Source organism: Anomalospiza imberbis, chromosome 22, assembly GCF_031753505.1.
Source record: "Anomalospiza imberbis isolate Cuckoo-Finch-1a 21T00152 chromosome 22, ASM3175350v1, whole genome shotgun sequence".
Taxonomy (NCBI): domain Eukaryota; kingdom Metazoa; phylum Chordata; class Aves; order Passeriformes; family Viduidae; genus Anomalospiza; species Anomalospiza imberbis.
In genome coordinates, this window is record NC_089702.1 from 8,840,780 (window position 1) to 8,855,443 (window position 14,664).

A 14,664-nucleotide genomic window follows, 5' to 3' on the forward strand; every position below is an offset into this window, starting at 1 on the left:
TGGCAGAGCAGGGATCCGGTACCTTCCTCCGGGTGAGGGCCTCGGCCTCTTCCCAGCTCCGCAGGGCCAGAGCCTCGTACTGGGCCCTGACGTCCTCCACGATCCTGCCCAGGTCCGGCCGGGAGCAGCTGTCGATTCCCAGCACCACGGAAATGTCCTTGATTTCCGTCAGCAGCTCCTCCAGTTCCTGCGGAGCCAAGGGACCACAGGAAAGAGAACACAGAGCTGGGAATTCATGGAATTATTTGGGTGGGAAGGAACCTCAAAGCCCATCCCTGCCCTGGGCAGGGACACCTCCCACTGTCCCAGGCTGCTCCAAGCCCTGTCCAGCCTGGCCTTGGGCATTGTCAGGGATAGAGCAGCCACAGCTGCTCTGGGAAATCCATTCCAGGGCCTCCCCACCCTAACGGGGAAGAACTTCTTCCCAGGATCTGGTCATATCCAAGATTCCCAGTAGTCAGAGAGAGCTCCAGGTGGGCTGTGCTTGGCAGAACAGCTTCCATGTGTAGAGGGGGACAGTTCCCAAGTTTTCACTCTCTGGAGCTGGGGATCTGGTATTATTTGCTCCATAAAATCCAGATTTGGGTTAAGTTGGGGTTTGGGATCTTTGGATACAACCTGGTAAAAATCTGACAAAACAGTGCCTTTGGACTAGTCCAGGAGCAGGGAGAATCCTGGGATCCTTAAGGCTGGAAAAGACCAGATTCCAACTGCTCCCCAGCAGTGCCAAGGCCACCCCGACTCTGTTTCCAAGTGCCACATCCACACATTCCTTGGGCACTTCCAGGAACGGGGACTTCATCCCTGCCCTGGGCAGCTATGCCAGGACAACCCTTTCCAGGAAGGAGTTTTCCCTAATATCCAACATAAACCTTCCCTGACACTTCCTCTTGTCCAGTCAGTCGTTCCTCAGGAGCAGAGCTGGAGCCAATGATCATGGATCATGGAAATGCCCTTTCCAAGCTCTGCTGTGGGATCCAGCGAGGCTGGAGCTGCTCTTTGTGATACTAGAGCCTGATTTAGGGCTCCTCAGGGAACCAGGAGCCTTCCCTGTACACACCCAGGGCTGGCAGAGCTGCTCCGCTCCTCTGTCCTGGGAATGTCAGTGTGGAGGCAGGCAGGAGCAGCCCTGGGACCACCACCAGGATATCTGCTCTGGATAAGTCACAGCTGCAGAATTTCCCTCCCTGAGCCTGGAAGGGCCCCTGGATGCAGGTTTGTATCCAGGCTTGCTCCAGAGCTGCTGCTCCCTTATCTCAGGCTCAGCTCCTGCTTTGCACCAGGAATTCCTTCTCTTCCTCCCTTTCCTTTGTTCCTCCCTTTGTGCTCAGATCCCTTTGGAGCAGGAATTGTGTTCCTTGATTCCCTTCCCTGGCTGGGCTCACAAAGGGCTCTGTGGCTGAGGGATAACACAGACATACCGCAAAAAAAGCAGGATGATTGAGAGATTTTATCCCACTGCTGTTTAATCCGTGAGTTTCTTTGTTAAACTTGGAGCAGGTGAGAAAATTTGTGTTTATGTGGAATGTTGGATCATTTGGTGAATAAAACCCCCAAACTAGTTATTTATTAATGAGAATTAATAAATTATTTTCTCCTGATCCATCCCAACAAGCAAAGTTTACCTCATTTTCCCTCCCCCTGGGAATGTGTCTGTACCTGATGCAGGTGAGAAAATTTGTGTTTATGTGGAATGTCGGATCATTTGGTGAATAAAACCCCCAAACTAGTTATTTATTAATGAGAATTAATAAATTATTTTCTCCTGATCCATCCCAACAAGCAAAGTTTACCTCATTTTCCCTCCCCCCGGGAATGTGTCTGTACCTGATGCCATCGAATCCACAGAGAAGGTGAGACAGGAGAGGCTGGGGATGAGATTTTTGTATGAACTGGGGGCTAAAAACCACGGCTTTTGTGGGACCCATGCGAAATCAGGTGGAGATCCTGGAGCAGGGCCTGATTTCCATAAAAACTGGGCTAAAATTGCCTTGCATGAGGAATAATCTCATTTTAGAGCAGATCAGGCTCCCTGGGCAGTTGTGCTGGGAGGCAGTTCCAGCCTCTCCGTGCCTCAGTTTCCCACATGGAATGTTCATATTCCTCCATCAGGCATTGTAATTGTTTGGATTGCTGGAGTTTAGATAAATCCCCAGTGTTCCCACACTGCTGATCCTGCTGGGTGACATTTTCCAGGCCTGAGTCAGTGTTCTGATGGAGGCCCTTCCCCCCTGGCTGCCATCATTCCTGACTGGGGACCCCTTGTTTTCCTGGGAAAGGAGGAGGCTGGACTGGGTTTCAGAGCATCCAGGTTCTCCAGGTGTCCTGGTTTTTGGGTTCTTCCTGGAGTCTGAACATTTGGCTCACCTGGGCAGGGGTCTGGGGCAAACCCCACCCCTGGGGGCAGGAGCTGAGCCCCAACAGCCAGTTTGGGATGAGGTTGGAATTCTCAGCTGTTCTGGGGGGACCCCTGCAGAGGCTCTGGGGCAGAAGGAATGTTCTGGCCCCATTCCAATGTTGTTTTTAGGGGAGGGATCAACTCCTCAGGTTCTGCCTGAGCAATGGAATGGCTGTGACACCCTGGCCAAGCTTCCACATGGGTGGAAATTCAGGATCTGTCCCCAAAATGCTGAGTCTCCCACAGTGTCCCAGCCCTCTCCAGGGGCGTTCCCACCTGCTCGTAGATGGTTTTCTTCAGCTCCAGCAGCTCCTGGAGCCCTTTGAGCTTCACCTCCAGCTCCGTGCGGTGCAAGGTGCTCACATCCAAATCCTGCACGGATGGAAAGGGATTCATCAGTCCATAACTGGATTTACAGCGAGTCATTCCCACTGCCCCCATCCCCAGGGAGTGCCCTGCTTGCTCCATCCCTGGCAATGTTCCAGGACACGTTGGACAGGGCTTGGAGCACCCTGGACAGGGAAGGTGTCTCTGCCCATGGAGGGGTGGAATGGGATGAGCTCCTTCCCACCCAACCCATTCCCAGATTTATTAACAGAGACGTTTGGAACTGCTCTCCAGCTGGGGAGGCTCCTTTGAGAACCTTTTCCCTTTGTTTTGTGGGACTTGGTGTTGGAAGGATCCCTTGGGCCAGGCAGGGCTGGGCCATCTCCTCCCAACTTTTTGTTCCCCACAAAAGGCTCCACTTATTGAAAACTTGGGAGCCATCCATGGAAGTGTCCAGAAATGCCTTTCCTGGGGAGTGTTCCAGGGAAAACATGGAATTAGCCAGGATGGATATTTGTGGGGAGCATTCCCTCTCTCCAACACCCTTATCCTGCTCCCAAATGGGGCCTTTTGATATAAAATCCCAATTCCAGCTGATTCCCACTGGGCTCCTGCTGGAGTGGGAGCTTTGCCTGGGGTTTGCCCAGGGTGTGGCCCCTCTGCAGGGAACAAAGCAAATTCTTTATCAATTCCAGCCTTTCCCAACCCTAATGGCACCTGGAGGGAACACGGGGGGAGGGAGGGGGGGGGGGGGCAGCCGGGGAAGGGTTTGGACCCCTCAGGCCAGGGAAATCTCAGGGTGCAGGGATGGGGACAGTCTGACCAGGAAATCTCAGGGTGCAGGGATGGGGATGCTCCGATCCCCATGTGCCGCCGGGGGATTTTCAGGAGCCACTCCAGACTCACCCTCCTGTGGAACTGGGACTCATCCCCTCCCTGTCCTCCTCCAGACCTTGTTATCCCAAACCAGCTGAGCTCAGATCACCTCCAGGCCCTTCCCTGACAGTGCAGGGCTAGGTAGAGCCTGTGGGAAACTTCCCCTTCCCTTCCTGCTGACCTTTTTGAGCTCCATGAAGGTGAATTCCATCCCGCTGCAGAGGCGAATTTCATCCTCGTACCTGCAGAGCACCCAAAGCATGGGATCAACCACAGGGCAACTCAGAGACACTCATAGTTCTCTTTAGACCCCCAAAGTATCCAAACTTTCTGCTTTTCCCCTATCCTTGAGGCATCATGGGCAGGAGTGAGAAGAAGCTGCCACATTCCAGCTGCCCTGGAGCACCAGGAGCACTTTTGGGATGAAGAATCCCAGGAGGGAGTTTTAATTGGGATTTCATTTGGGGGCTGGGCAGCCTCAGGTTCTTCACAGAGGGACGGGGGATGGGGGTGGGGATCGGGCTCTGCCCAAACTCCTCAATTTCACCCCAAACCTTTTCTCTTCTGCTCACGTTTCCTCAAAGTTTCACTTCCAGGGTCGGAGTCTTCCCAAGGGAGAAAATTTTGGCTTGTGGAAATTCTGAGAATTCTGGACTGGTGTCATAATTCAGCCCAGGTGATTTGTGAAGGCACACAGGCAAAGGAATTAATGGAAAACTGCCCATGGAGTGGAAGGAAACCACACCAGGATGGGGTGGAGTCTTGAGTGTCCCTGTGAAGAACGAGCCCCACAGGTGTTTAAATCCAGGTGGGATAGGGCAGGGCCAGGGAGCAAAGCCTCAGTCCAGGGGCAAATGGATATGAGCGGGAATTGGGGAATACTCCAACCCTTGTTGGCTCCTGGGACAGGGGTGTGGTGATCCCAAATCCCAAGGACCTGACCAGGAAAGGCACAGGGTCCATTTTGGGCCCAGCAGTGCTCGGTCAGAGCAGAACGATGGGATGGGGTCGGAGTCTCCCCCAGCAGCTGGACTGGTGTGGGAGCGTTGGGAGTGATGGATCAGAGCAGGCTGAGCTCTCGGGGAGGTCCTGGCTCCCCTGCTCTTCCCTGAACCCTCAGGCTTCTCTTAGCCTAAGGGGCACATGACATTCCATAGAATCAGGGAATTATTAAGGTTGGAAAAGCCCTTGGAGAGCATTGAGCCCAACCGTTCCCCCAGCACTGCCAGGGCCACCCTGACCATGTCCCCAGCTGCCACAGCCACACGGCTTTGGTGGCCCCACCCCTGCCCTGAGCAGCTGTGCCAGTGCCTGGACACCCTTCCAGTGAGGAATTTTTCCCAATATTCAGCTAAACCTCCCCTGGCAGACCTTGAGCCCGTTTCCCTTGTCCTGTTGTTCCCTGGGAGCAGAGCCCAACCCCCTCTGGCTCTCCCCTCCTGTCAGGGAGCAGTGCAGAGCCACAAGGTCCCCCCTGAGCCTCCTGTTCTCCAGGCTCAGCCCCCCAGGTCCCTCAGGAGCTCTCCAGACCCTTCCCTGGTGCTCCAGCCCTTTCTCAGCTCCATTCCCAGCCCTGATCACTGTCCAGCCCCTCAGGGTCTTTCTTGGTGGAAGGGGCCCCAAAATGACCCCATTTCCAGACTGTGAACTCATACTTTCAGTGCTGCTAATGGACCTAAGGGAAACTGACACCTTTGGGAATGAGGTAAAATGGGATCTCCCAACAGACTGAGGAGAGGAACATCAGGAATGCGGCCGTGTGTGGCTGTTTGGGGTCCGGTGCATCCAGTCACAAGGTTCTTGGGAGCCCAGAAGGATTTGGGGAGCCTTCCTTGCCATGTACAAAGTGTGGAAATAGGGAGCTGTGCCTGGTGAAGGGGAACAGATGTTGGGAAAGGGGAGAAGCCATGCTCAGGAGCTGACCTGGAAATATCCAAAGCAGCTCCCTGGAGCTGCAGCTCCCTCACTGAGGGGACCATGGGGGCAGGGGGTGTGTGACAGTCACAGCTTTGGGCACTCCTGGGGTTCCTCCTGAGTCCCCCTCGGTGCTGAACTCGCCCTCTCCTTCCCTGCTCTTCCAAGGCCGGGCAGCAGCGGCTGATGGGATTTACCTGTCTGGTCTGTGCTCCTCAGCTGGAATGTCAGCCCAGCTGGAATGCTGTCAGCCCTGCTGCACCAGGACCAAGCTTAGTGCCTGTCTGCAGCCCCCCTTCCTCCTCCTCGAACTCAGCTCAGGCCCAGTGTGTCCCAGTGTGTCCCAGTGTGCCCCAGTTTGTCCCCACGCCCTGGGCGCTGGCAGAGCTCTGCTCCCGGCGGAGCAGAGCTGGCCCAGCTGGCCCAACGCGCTCCTGCCACGCTCCCAGGACTGTGACTCACCCCGGGCTGGAGCTGGAGCATTCCACAGGCACATCCCAGCGTTTATCTCCTGGGAGATAATCCCAGGGCACTGCAGGAGGGCAAATCCAGCTCTTCCTGCACTTAGCACACTTGAGACGGAGTCTGCTCGCCCCAGGCTCCTTCCATGGAGCAAAATCCAGGGAACCAGATCTCAGGCAGGCTTAGTTCCCTCCTGCATGTGCCTGTGTTCCCTCCTGGATGTGCCTGTCCCCTCTCCATCCCTCCCTTTGGAATAGCTGGTCCATGGCAGAATCATTTGAGGAGAAGGTGGGAATGTCCCAGTGAATCCCATCCAGGCGGGTTTGGAAAGCAGTCCCTGACTCAGGAGGAATTCAGGGCCTTATGGGGGGACTCCCCCAGGCACACTTCCCATCCTGGAGGACTTGAGGTGTTCCCATGCCCATGGGGTGTTCCATCCAGAATGCCACAGCCTGGCTGAGGGCATCATTCCAGTGGGAAATCCAACTGGTTCTTCGTTTTTCCTCCCCCAGAATTCCCTGGGGAAAAGAAACCTCCTGGATTTGCCTGGTTTGTACAGAGATTTGCTCCAGAAATGCCCCTGGGCTAGGCCAGGGCTGGATGGGGCCTGGGAATTCTCTCCCTGTGAATCAGATTTGAGGGATGAAGCATCCCAATTGTCTCCTATCCCATTGTCCAAGTCACTGGAAAAGTCACAAGAAATCCAATGGGGAGAACCCTCGGGCAGCACCTTCACCCCCAAGAAATCAGGTTGGAAGACCCTGGAGTGCTGGGAGCTGGGGATTCCTGCAGCAGCTCCTGAGTGCAGATCTGAGCAAAGACCATGGCTGCCCCATCCCTGGATCCCTGGATGGGATGCCATGGCATCCCCATCCCAGTCCAAGGGCTGGGGACACCCTGGGAGAGTGGAAGGTGTCCCTGCCCGTGGCAGCGTCCTTTCCCACCCAAACCAGTCTGGGATTCTGCTTCCTCAGGGGTGTGCAGGGAGGGCCAGGTGCTCCAGAGAGGGATGGCAGGTCCTAACCTTTGCATTATCCAAATAAACAGCAGGCAGGCACCTCCCATGAGGAATTTAGGACTTTTTAGGCACCTGGGTGTCATTTGAAGAATTCCCAGGAGGATGATTTCAGTGTAAAGTGAAGAATCAAACTCCTGGTTCTTATTCCTGTCAAATTCCTCACAACATTCCTTGTCCTTGGCACTGCTGAGGACCCTGGAATCCTGGGCTTTGGGTACCTCACAAGAAAGACCCTGAGGGGCTGGAGCAAGTCCAGAGGTGGGAAGAGAGATGGGGAAGGGCTGGAGCGCCAGGGGAGGGTCTGGAGAACTCCTGAGGGACCTGGGGGGCTGAGCCTGGAGAACAGGAGGCTCAGGGGGGACCTTGTGGCTCTGCACAGGAGGAGGCAGCCAGGTGGGATTCAGGATCCACTCCCAGGGAACAAGGGAAAACAGCCTCAAGTTCCATCAGAGGAGGTTTAAATTGGATATTTGGAAAAATTTCCATGGAAACGGTTGTCCAGCCCTGGCACAGGCTGCTCAGGGAGTGCCCACCCCTGGAAGTGTCCAAAATTGTGTGGATGTGACACCTGGGGATTTGGGGTCAGTAGTGACCACAATGGTATGGGGTTGATGGATAGATCTGATGATCTCCAAGGGCTTTTCCAAGCTGAATGATTCCATGATTCCGACCTGCTCTGAGCTGATTAAGGCATTTCACTGCTAGGTCTCCGTTAGAAGGAGCTGTCAGCCCTTCCTTAATTTGCAGCCACCTCGAGCAGGGCTTCAGGAGCTGGAGAATCCTTGATGGAACTCCCTGGGGAGGGCATGGATGATTTGTGCCTCACCTCAGGAGTGGGTTTGGATCCCAGCAGGGATTTCGACCCCCCTCCCGACCCCCGCCGAGTCCCTTGGCACCACTTTGGGTTGGACAGTCTCTGCACAGCCCAAATCCCCAGGGGAGCCTCCAGAGCTCCAGGAAGGTGCTGGGTGTCAGTGGGAGGGAAAGGAGCTCATTTGGGATTCTCCTGTGGGATGCAAATGAGCCCCATAATGAGGGAGGCATTGTCTGCTCCCCTGTGACCGGGCATGGCCCAGCTGCTCTCCCTTATCTGCACATCTCTGAGCTCTCCAGAGATAAGAGGAGCTCCCAGAGATAAGAGGCAGCTGCACCTCCCCTGACCTTAGGCTGCCTCCCTATTCTTGGTCAGGACCATTTGGGGCACAATTTTGACCTTTTGGTCAAAGCAGAATTTGGCAGAAATGCTTTGGTTGAAGGGGGAAAAGAAGAGATCCCACAGTCATGGAATAGAATATTCTTTCTTTATGAAGGAATTCCTCTCTGTGGGGGTGGGGAAGGCCTAGAATGGATTTCCCCATGGCTGCCCCATCCCTGAAAGTGTCCAAAGCCAGGTTGGATGGGGCTTGGAGCAGACTGGGATAGTGGGAGGTGTCCCTGCCCATGGCAGAGGTGGGATGTGTGTGTGCGAGCCTGGAGAGGAAAAAGCTTCAGGAAGAACTTAGAGCCCCTGCCAGTGTCTCAAGGGACACCAGGGAAGCTGGAACTTGGGACAAGGGATGGAGGCAGGGGACAAGGGGAAATGGCTTCCCAGAGGGCAGGGATAGGTGGGATATTGGGAAGGAATTCCTCCCTGTGAGGGTGGAGAGGCCCTGGGATGGATTTTCCTGTGGCTGCCCCTGGATCCCTGGAAGTGTCCAAGGTTGGATAGGGCTTTGAGTGGAAGGTGTCCCTGCCCATGGCAAGGGTGGCACTGGATGATTCTAAAGGTCCCTCCTAACCCATTGTGTGATGATGAATATCCTGAGTTGGAAGATACCCACAGGGATCATCAAATCCAACTCCTGGCCCTGCCCATGTAGCCATGAGCGTTCCCTGTGCCCCAGCTGAACCCCCCTGGATATGGATAGACATGGACAAGGACACCTACTTGCTCCGGAAGGAGTCCATGGTGCTCAGGACCTTCGCCAGCTCCGACTCCAGGTTTTCCTGCTCATAGTTGAGCGCCTTCATCTCCTGGTTCATTTTGCTCACGTACTGCTCATAGATGGCCTTGACGTCCGAGTCAGAGTGGGAATTGTTCTGGTCCTTCAGGAAGTTCCACCTGGTTGTCAGGATCTTGTTCTGCTGCTCCAAGCTCTGGACCTACGGGAGAGATTTTAGAGGAGTCAGTGACACTGAGGGCCACAATCAAAGCATGGTAGGGCAGGAGATTTTGGAGACCTTCAGAGGAGCTGCCAGAATCCGCAGATTTCCAGTGAAGAATGAGAAATCCCTTCAAAATTAGGCCTGAGGATGGAAGGTTATGGCATCATGGAATGGTTTGGGTTGGAAGGGACCTTAAAGATCACTCAGGTCCATCCCCTAGCATAGGTAGGGACACCTCCCTCTTTTAGGGGACTTTTAGGGGTTTTATCCATTACCCACTAATTAATTTCTCAATAGAACACGGTGACATCAAAATAGACACAGTAACATTGGAATAAACATAGTGACATCAAAATAACCAGTGACATCAAAATAAACATGTTCACATTGGGCTAAATACAGTGATATCGGGATAAAGGCGTCACTGACACCAGGAATGGTCAGTCTTGTCCCTTTTGCGTGTGACCATGGACTACTGAAAACACCTCCAGCATCACCAGATCCAGGTTTGAGTCCAACACAATGGAGCCAAGGCTGCGGATCCACCCCAGGTCACACAGGGATGTCCAGGGTCAGGGAAGGGCAGATTTCCTACCCCAGAGAGCTGGACTGCGAGGAATTACAGCATGGAGAGGTTCAGGGAATGAATCAGGTTTATTGCAGAGCAGCTCAGACAAAGCTCTGGAGAACATCCCAGGTAATTACAGACTCCAGGTGAGCTCCCTGTGCTGGCTCTGAGAGGACAACGCTGCCCTTCTACCACCCACCTTTGAGGAACCTGCTCCTCTTTCCCAATATTCCCAATCTCACCAGTAACACTCCAAGTTTAACAGTTCTCATCTTCAAAGCTCTTGGCCAACTCCAATTAATTGGCTAATTGCTACCTCTGGGAGCAACCCCAGTCACGTTTTGGCTAGAGATGCCAGAGTTGCCTCCAAGTTTCCCGTGTTGTATTCCGGGATGACTCAGGGCCGATGCCATGCCCGGAGCACTGGGGACACTGGGGGCAGGAGCCATCAGACCTCCAGCCTTGGCTTGGGGCCCAAAGAAGAAGCAGAATTCTAGCTGTTGGCCCAGATGTGGCACCATCTTTCTCCAAATCCTTTTCTGAACAGAAAGAGCAAAGCAGAACCATTCCAGTGCTTGGGAGTTCCCAGCAGAAGGGATGGGAGTGTTGGGATGTTCCAGGTCTCACTCTTAGAGACCTCATCCTTCCCTCCTGGGATGAGAATGGATTGTGTTGGCTGTTGTTCCATGTCAGTCTTTGACCTTTAATTAATTCCTGACCTCATTCCTAATCCTCACATCCCTGCTCCTTTTATCCCTCACATCCCTGGGCTCAGCTGGTTCCATTTTGGCTTCCAACATCTGTTTGGAATTGGATGAACTTAAAGGTCCCTCCTGACCCAAACCATTCCATGATTCTGTGACTCCTGCAATGTCCCCCTCAGTGGAAATCCCCCCTTGCAGAGCCTTTCAGCAGGAGCTTTGCAGAGGGATCACCCAGATTTGGCCTCATTCCCTGGAATTTCATGCCTGAACACACAAGTGGACAAAGTTTGATCCTTGCAGACCCTCACATCTGGGCTGCTTGGGATAACGCTAGGGCTTCAAACAGGACCTCCAGGGCTTGGCTTTTCCCTGTCTTCTTTTACATCTGTCTGGAAAATAAAAACCAGCAGATCTGTAACAGCTGGAAAACCACCAGCACCAAACTCCTGAAACTGTGTGGTCAATTATGCCTGGAATCACCTGCTGGGGATTGAGAACATCTGAATCCCTGATTATAAAGCCAGGTTCTCCTTGACAAGGAAGTGTCATTCCCTTCCTCTGGAATGAGGGCCTGGGGCAGGTGCCTGAAGTTGCCACTTGATGCAGCTCTTGAAGCCTTCAAAGGAGCTCAGAGCTGCAGTCGGAGACCTTGGCCAGGAGGTGTTTGTGCCCCTGAACCCCTGGCCCCAGATCCACATGGATCAGGAGGTTGCTGGGTTGGGTTTGTTGGGAAACCTGGAACTCTCAGTTCTTCCCTCCATGGTGTCAGGGAACAGGCCTGGCTCTAGCACATGGGGTTTTGTCACTTTCCCCTACTCCCATCCCTGCTCTGAGGGCCCAGCAAACCCCAACCTCTCTGCCTGGACAGTCCAAATTCCAGCCTCTACTGTGTGGGTGTTTCCACACCAGGTGTTCTCCAAATCCCCAATGCCACAATCCTGGAAAGGCTCACAGGAGGAGGCTGTGCCCATCCATGAGAGCCAGGCCTGGGCCCTGTTGACACTGCCAGGTGTGACTGGCCACAACTGTTCCCCTTGGAGAGATCCACTGGAGATTTTCCCACGGCCTTCTCCTTCCCAGTGTGAATTCAGGTCCTTGGAGAGTTGAAATGAATCAATCCCGGGCTGCTGGAGGTTGGCAGGGAGAGCTGCATGAAGCAACCCCAGAGATTACATCTGTTTACGGAGCAGGGCTCTGCAGGAACCTGCCTGCTCTGGGAGTTGTTTTCCTTGGGGAAACTTCTGCTTCTGCCGGCTCCGCAGAGATGAAAGCAACACTTCCTTGGCCCCTCTCCTCAGAAGCTTGGAGGCAGTGGCTGGGGGGGTCCCCCCGGCCCCCCGCGCTGCCCAGGTGGAGGTGGGGATTAGTTTCCAGGGATGAGTTTCCAGGGATGAGTTTCCAGCTTTCTTTAGCAGCCGGAATTGGAGCTGCCGCCAAAAATGGCGTCACTGCTCGTGGCTGTTTGGCCACTCTGGGAGCCAAGGCCTCCAGTCCATGGTGCCTCCTGTCCATGGTGCCTCCACGACTCTGCTGGGGCTGCTCTGGGGGTCCCCAGGAGCTGCCCGGGGGTGACAGGCACAGCCCCCAGCCTGCCCCAGGGATGCTACCTAACGCTCGTCAGACAGAGAGCTCGGAAGGAATAACTAATTGGGTTAATAAATAATTAGCCGGATGTGCCAGCCTTGCCGGGGGTGGCTGCAGACCCCGGCAGGTCCCTGAGAGCCCCTCCCCGCCCCAGCCAGGAGCTGTCCCTACCTTCTCGATCAGGGTCACGAACTGGTTGTTGAGCACTTTGATGTCCTCCTTCTCCTGCTGCCGCACGGCCTGGAACTCGGTGTCGATGTCCAGGCGCACGGGGGGCGGCAGCCTCCCCTCCACGGAGAACGGGGAGTAGGGCAAGCAGCGCAGGCTGCCCAGGGAGCCGTAGCCATCGCTGGCCACCGAGCCGCGGCCGTCGCTGGCCCCGCCGTCGGGGCTGCGGCGCTCCGGGGACGGGCTCCCGGCGGCTCTGCCGCGGCTCATCCTCCCCAACGCCTCCCCGGAGCACAGGGAGCCGCTGGAGAAGGCAGAGCTGGGGTTGGTCATGCCCGGGCTGGGCTCCGGGGGAGGGAAAGGCACCGGGAGAGAAGGGCTGAAGCTTTGCGGCTGCTGCTGCCGCCGAGAGAGGAGCAGCAGCGCAGCTGGGCCGGCGCGATTCCCGTCTCCTGGGCTTGTGGGCTGGTAATGAATTCCAAGCACCTGTTCTGCGATGTTCATTAAACGGAGGAGGGTGGAACCCTTGATGGAAATCCAGATCAACCTGTTGCCTTTTTTTTTTTTCTTTTTTTTTTTTTCTATGTTTTTTTTTCCCTTCTTATTCCCTCCTCTGTCTGTTCCCTCCTTTCTTCAGGAGCTTGTTTGTGCGAGGAGGACTCAGGCCCTTGCAGCAAAAACAAACCCTCCCAGGTAATTCCGGCCCCCAGCAGCTGCCTCCCTCATCCTTAAAAGGTGAGGAAAGGAATTGGAGGTGCCAGGCTTGGGAAGGACTGCTCCAGGCACAGCTCTGCAAAAGGACTTGGCACACAGAGCCGGCATCAGCCCCTGGCTGCTTTCCAGCCCAAATTTTCAGGAAGGAACAGTAATACTTTTTTTTTTTTTTTTTTTTTTTTTTTTTTTTTTTTTTTTTTTTTTAGTACAGGAGGGTTTAAAACCATAAAGAGTCTGAATTGGCTAAAAGAGGAGTTGGAAAATGCATCCCAAGCTTGGTGTGGCTGGAGCTGCTCCTGCTCTGTCACCACAGGGGCACAGCATGGATGGGTCTGGTGCTCAGGTGCTTTAGAGAGGATAGGTTTGGTTTTAGCAATGTTTGGTCTAGTTTATGGATAATAGGTCTGAGTTCAGGGAGGATAAATCTGTTTTTAGAAATGGTAGGTCTGGCTTTCAGGAAGATAGATCTGGTTTAGGGAGCATAAGACTGGTTTTGAGACCCCTGGGAGTGGGGTCCAAGAGTGCTGAGGTTTTTCATTCATCTGCTCTGGCAGCACCAGAGACCCTCAAAACCTCTGCACCCGAGGCAGATCTCAGGTACCCACGTCCATCTTTGACTGCCCCATTCCCCAAAAGCCCTATGAAAGCTGGAGACACAAAACCCCTCTGAATTTCAATGAATTCTGGTGTCCCACCCTTAAATCCCTGTTTGGTACAAACCCACCCTGGACATGGTTTCTGCTTTGGCTCCGTTTCTCCTGCAAAGCTTGGGAAAGAAGAATTCCCATCTGTGCCTTGCTTTGTGGCATCCTTGGGAAGGGGGATGGTCTTCTCTGGCCATCCCAATTTCCATTTTGTGGGAAAGCTGTTGCTTTGCTGTTCTGGTCCTGCTCCACACTGGGGTTTCCCCTTCGAGGGAGGTGAGGCAAGGTGAGGTTGGATCTCTGCTCTGACAAGAAATGTCTGCTGAGGAGCAGCTGTAGTTTGGGAAGGACTTCCCAGGGAAGGGGACCTTTTCCAGTGGGTTTGACCTTTCCTTCAGGTGGAATTGCAATATATTGCCAGGAACAGGGGGTTTTCCCCTGTCTACCTTCCCAAAACATCCTTTCCAGGGAAAATGCATTTGAACACCCAGTCACTCACTCAGTGGGTCCTTGGCAGGACTTCTCACGGCAATCCTGATGGTTTATTTTAATGATTAAGCCCAAATTCCTGTCTGGGAGCAGCCATAGCTCGTGGCTCCTGCTCTGTGGGTGACATTTTCCCCTCCTGGTGGCTCTGTGGCTGCAGACACGGACAGGATCCCAATGGGCACCAGGTCAGAGGTCACCCTTGGCCTTGGGGCTGCTGGTGGTGCTGAGGGCACTCGGGACAGCCCTGGGAAAGCTCAATCCCTCTGAGGGAAGCAGGTGCAGGTGGATTGAGGGCACTTCGGTGCAGTAGAGGCTGGGAGCAGTGTCTGCTCTGATCCTCCTGGGATCTTTCATGATCCCAGGTCATCCCACCTGTCTGAGCATCAATCCCTGCTCCTTTCCTCTCCAAGGATCAATTCTTTCCTTCATCCTTTTTCTTCCATGAAATGAAGTTTCCAAACCTAGGTCTAGCCCATGGGAACAACAAGTTTGGCTCAAAAAGCATCTCCCAGTTCACAGTGGCCCAGGAAGCTTCTCCAGGTGATGGGATCCAAATGGATCTTGATGCCTTTTGATTCTCAGTTCCTGCACAGCATTGTGTCCTGTGTCCCACATCTTCCCCATCCCTGGAAGTGTCCAAGGATAGGGCTTGG

At 54.2% G+C, this 14,664-nt stretch overlaps 1 protein-coding gene across 1 annotated transcript in view; it reads right to left on the bottom strand.

Annotated features, from left to right (window-relative positions):
• LOC137486438 (keratin, type II cytoskeletal 80-like) overlaps positions 1-12,976 on the bottom strand; it is a 16,506-nt gene extending 3,530 nt beyond the window's left edge. Inside the window, exons 1-5 of the mRNA XM_068211740.1 lie at positions 12,168-12,976; positions 8,923-9,137; positions 3,783-3,843; positions 2,675-2,770; positions 23-187 (exon numbers count right to left, since the gene is read on the bottom strand). Coding sequence (XP_068067841.1) covers positions 23-187; positions 2,675-2,770; positions 3,783-3,843; positions 8,923-9,137; positions 12,168-12,668 — 1,038 coding nt within the window. The 5' untranslated portion in view covers positions 12,669-12,976. The remainder of the gene's footprint in view (positions 1-22; positions 188-2,674; positions 2,771-3,782; positions 3,844-8,922; positions 9,138-12,167) is intronic.
• Between the last annotated feature and the right edge of the window lie 1,688 nt (positions 12,977-14,664).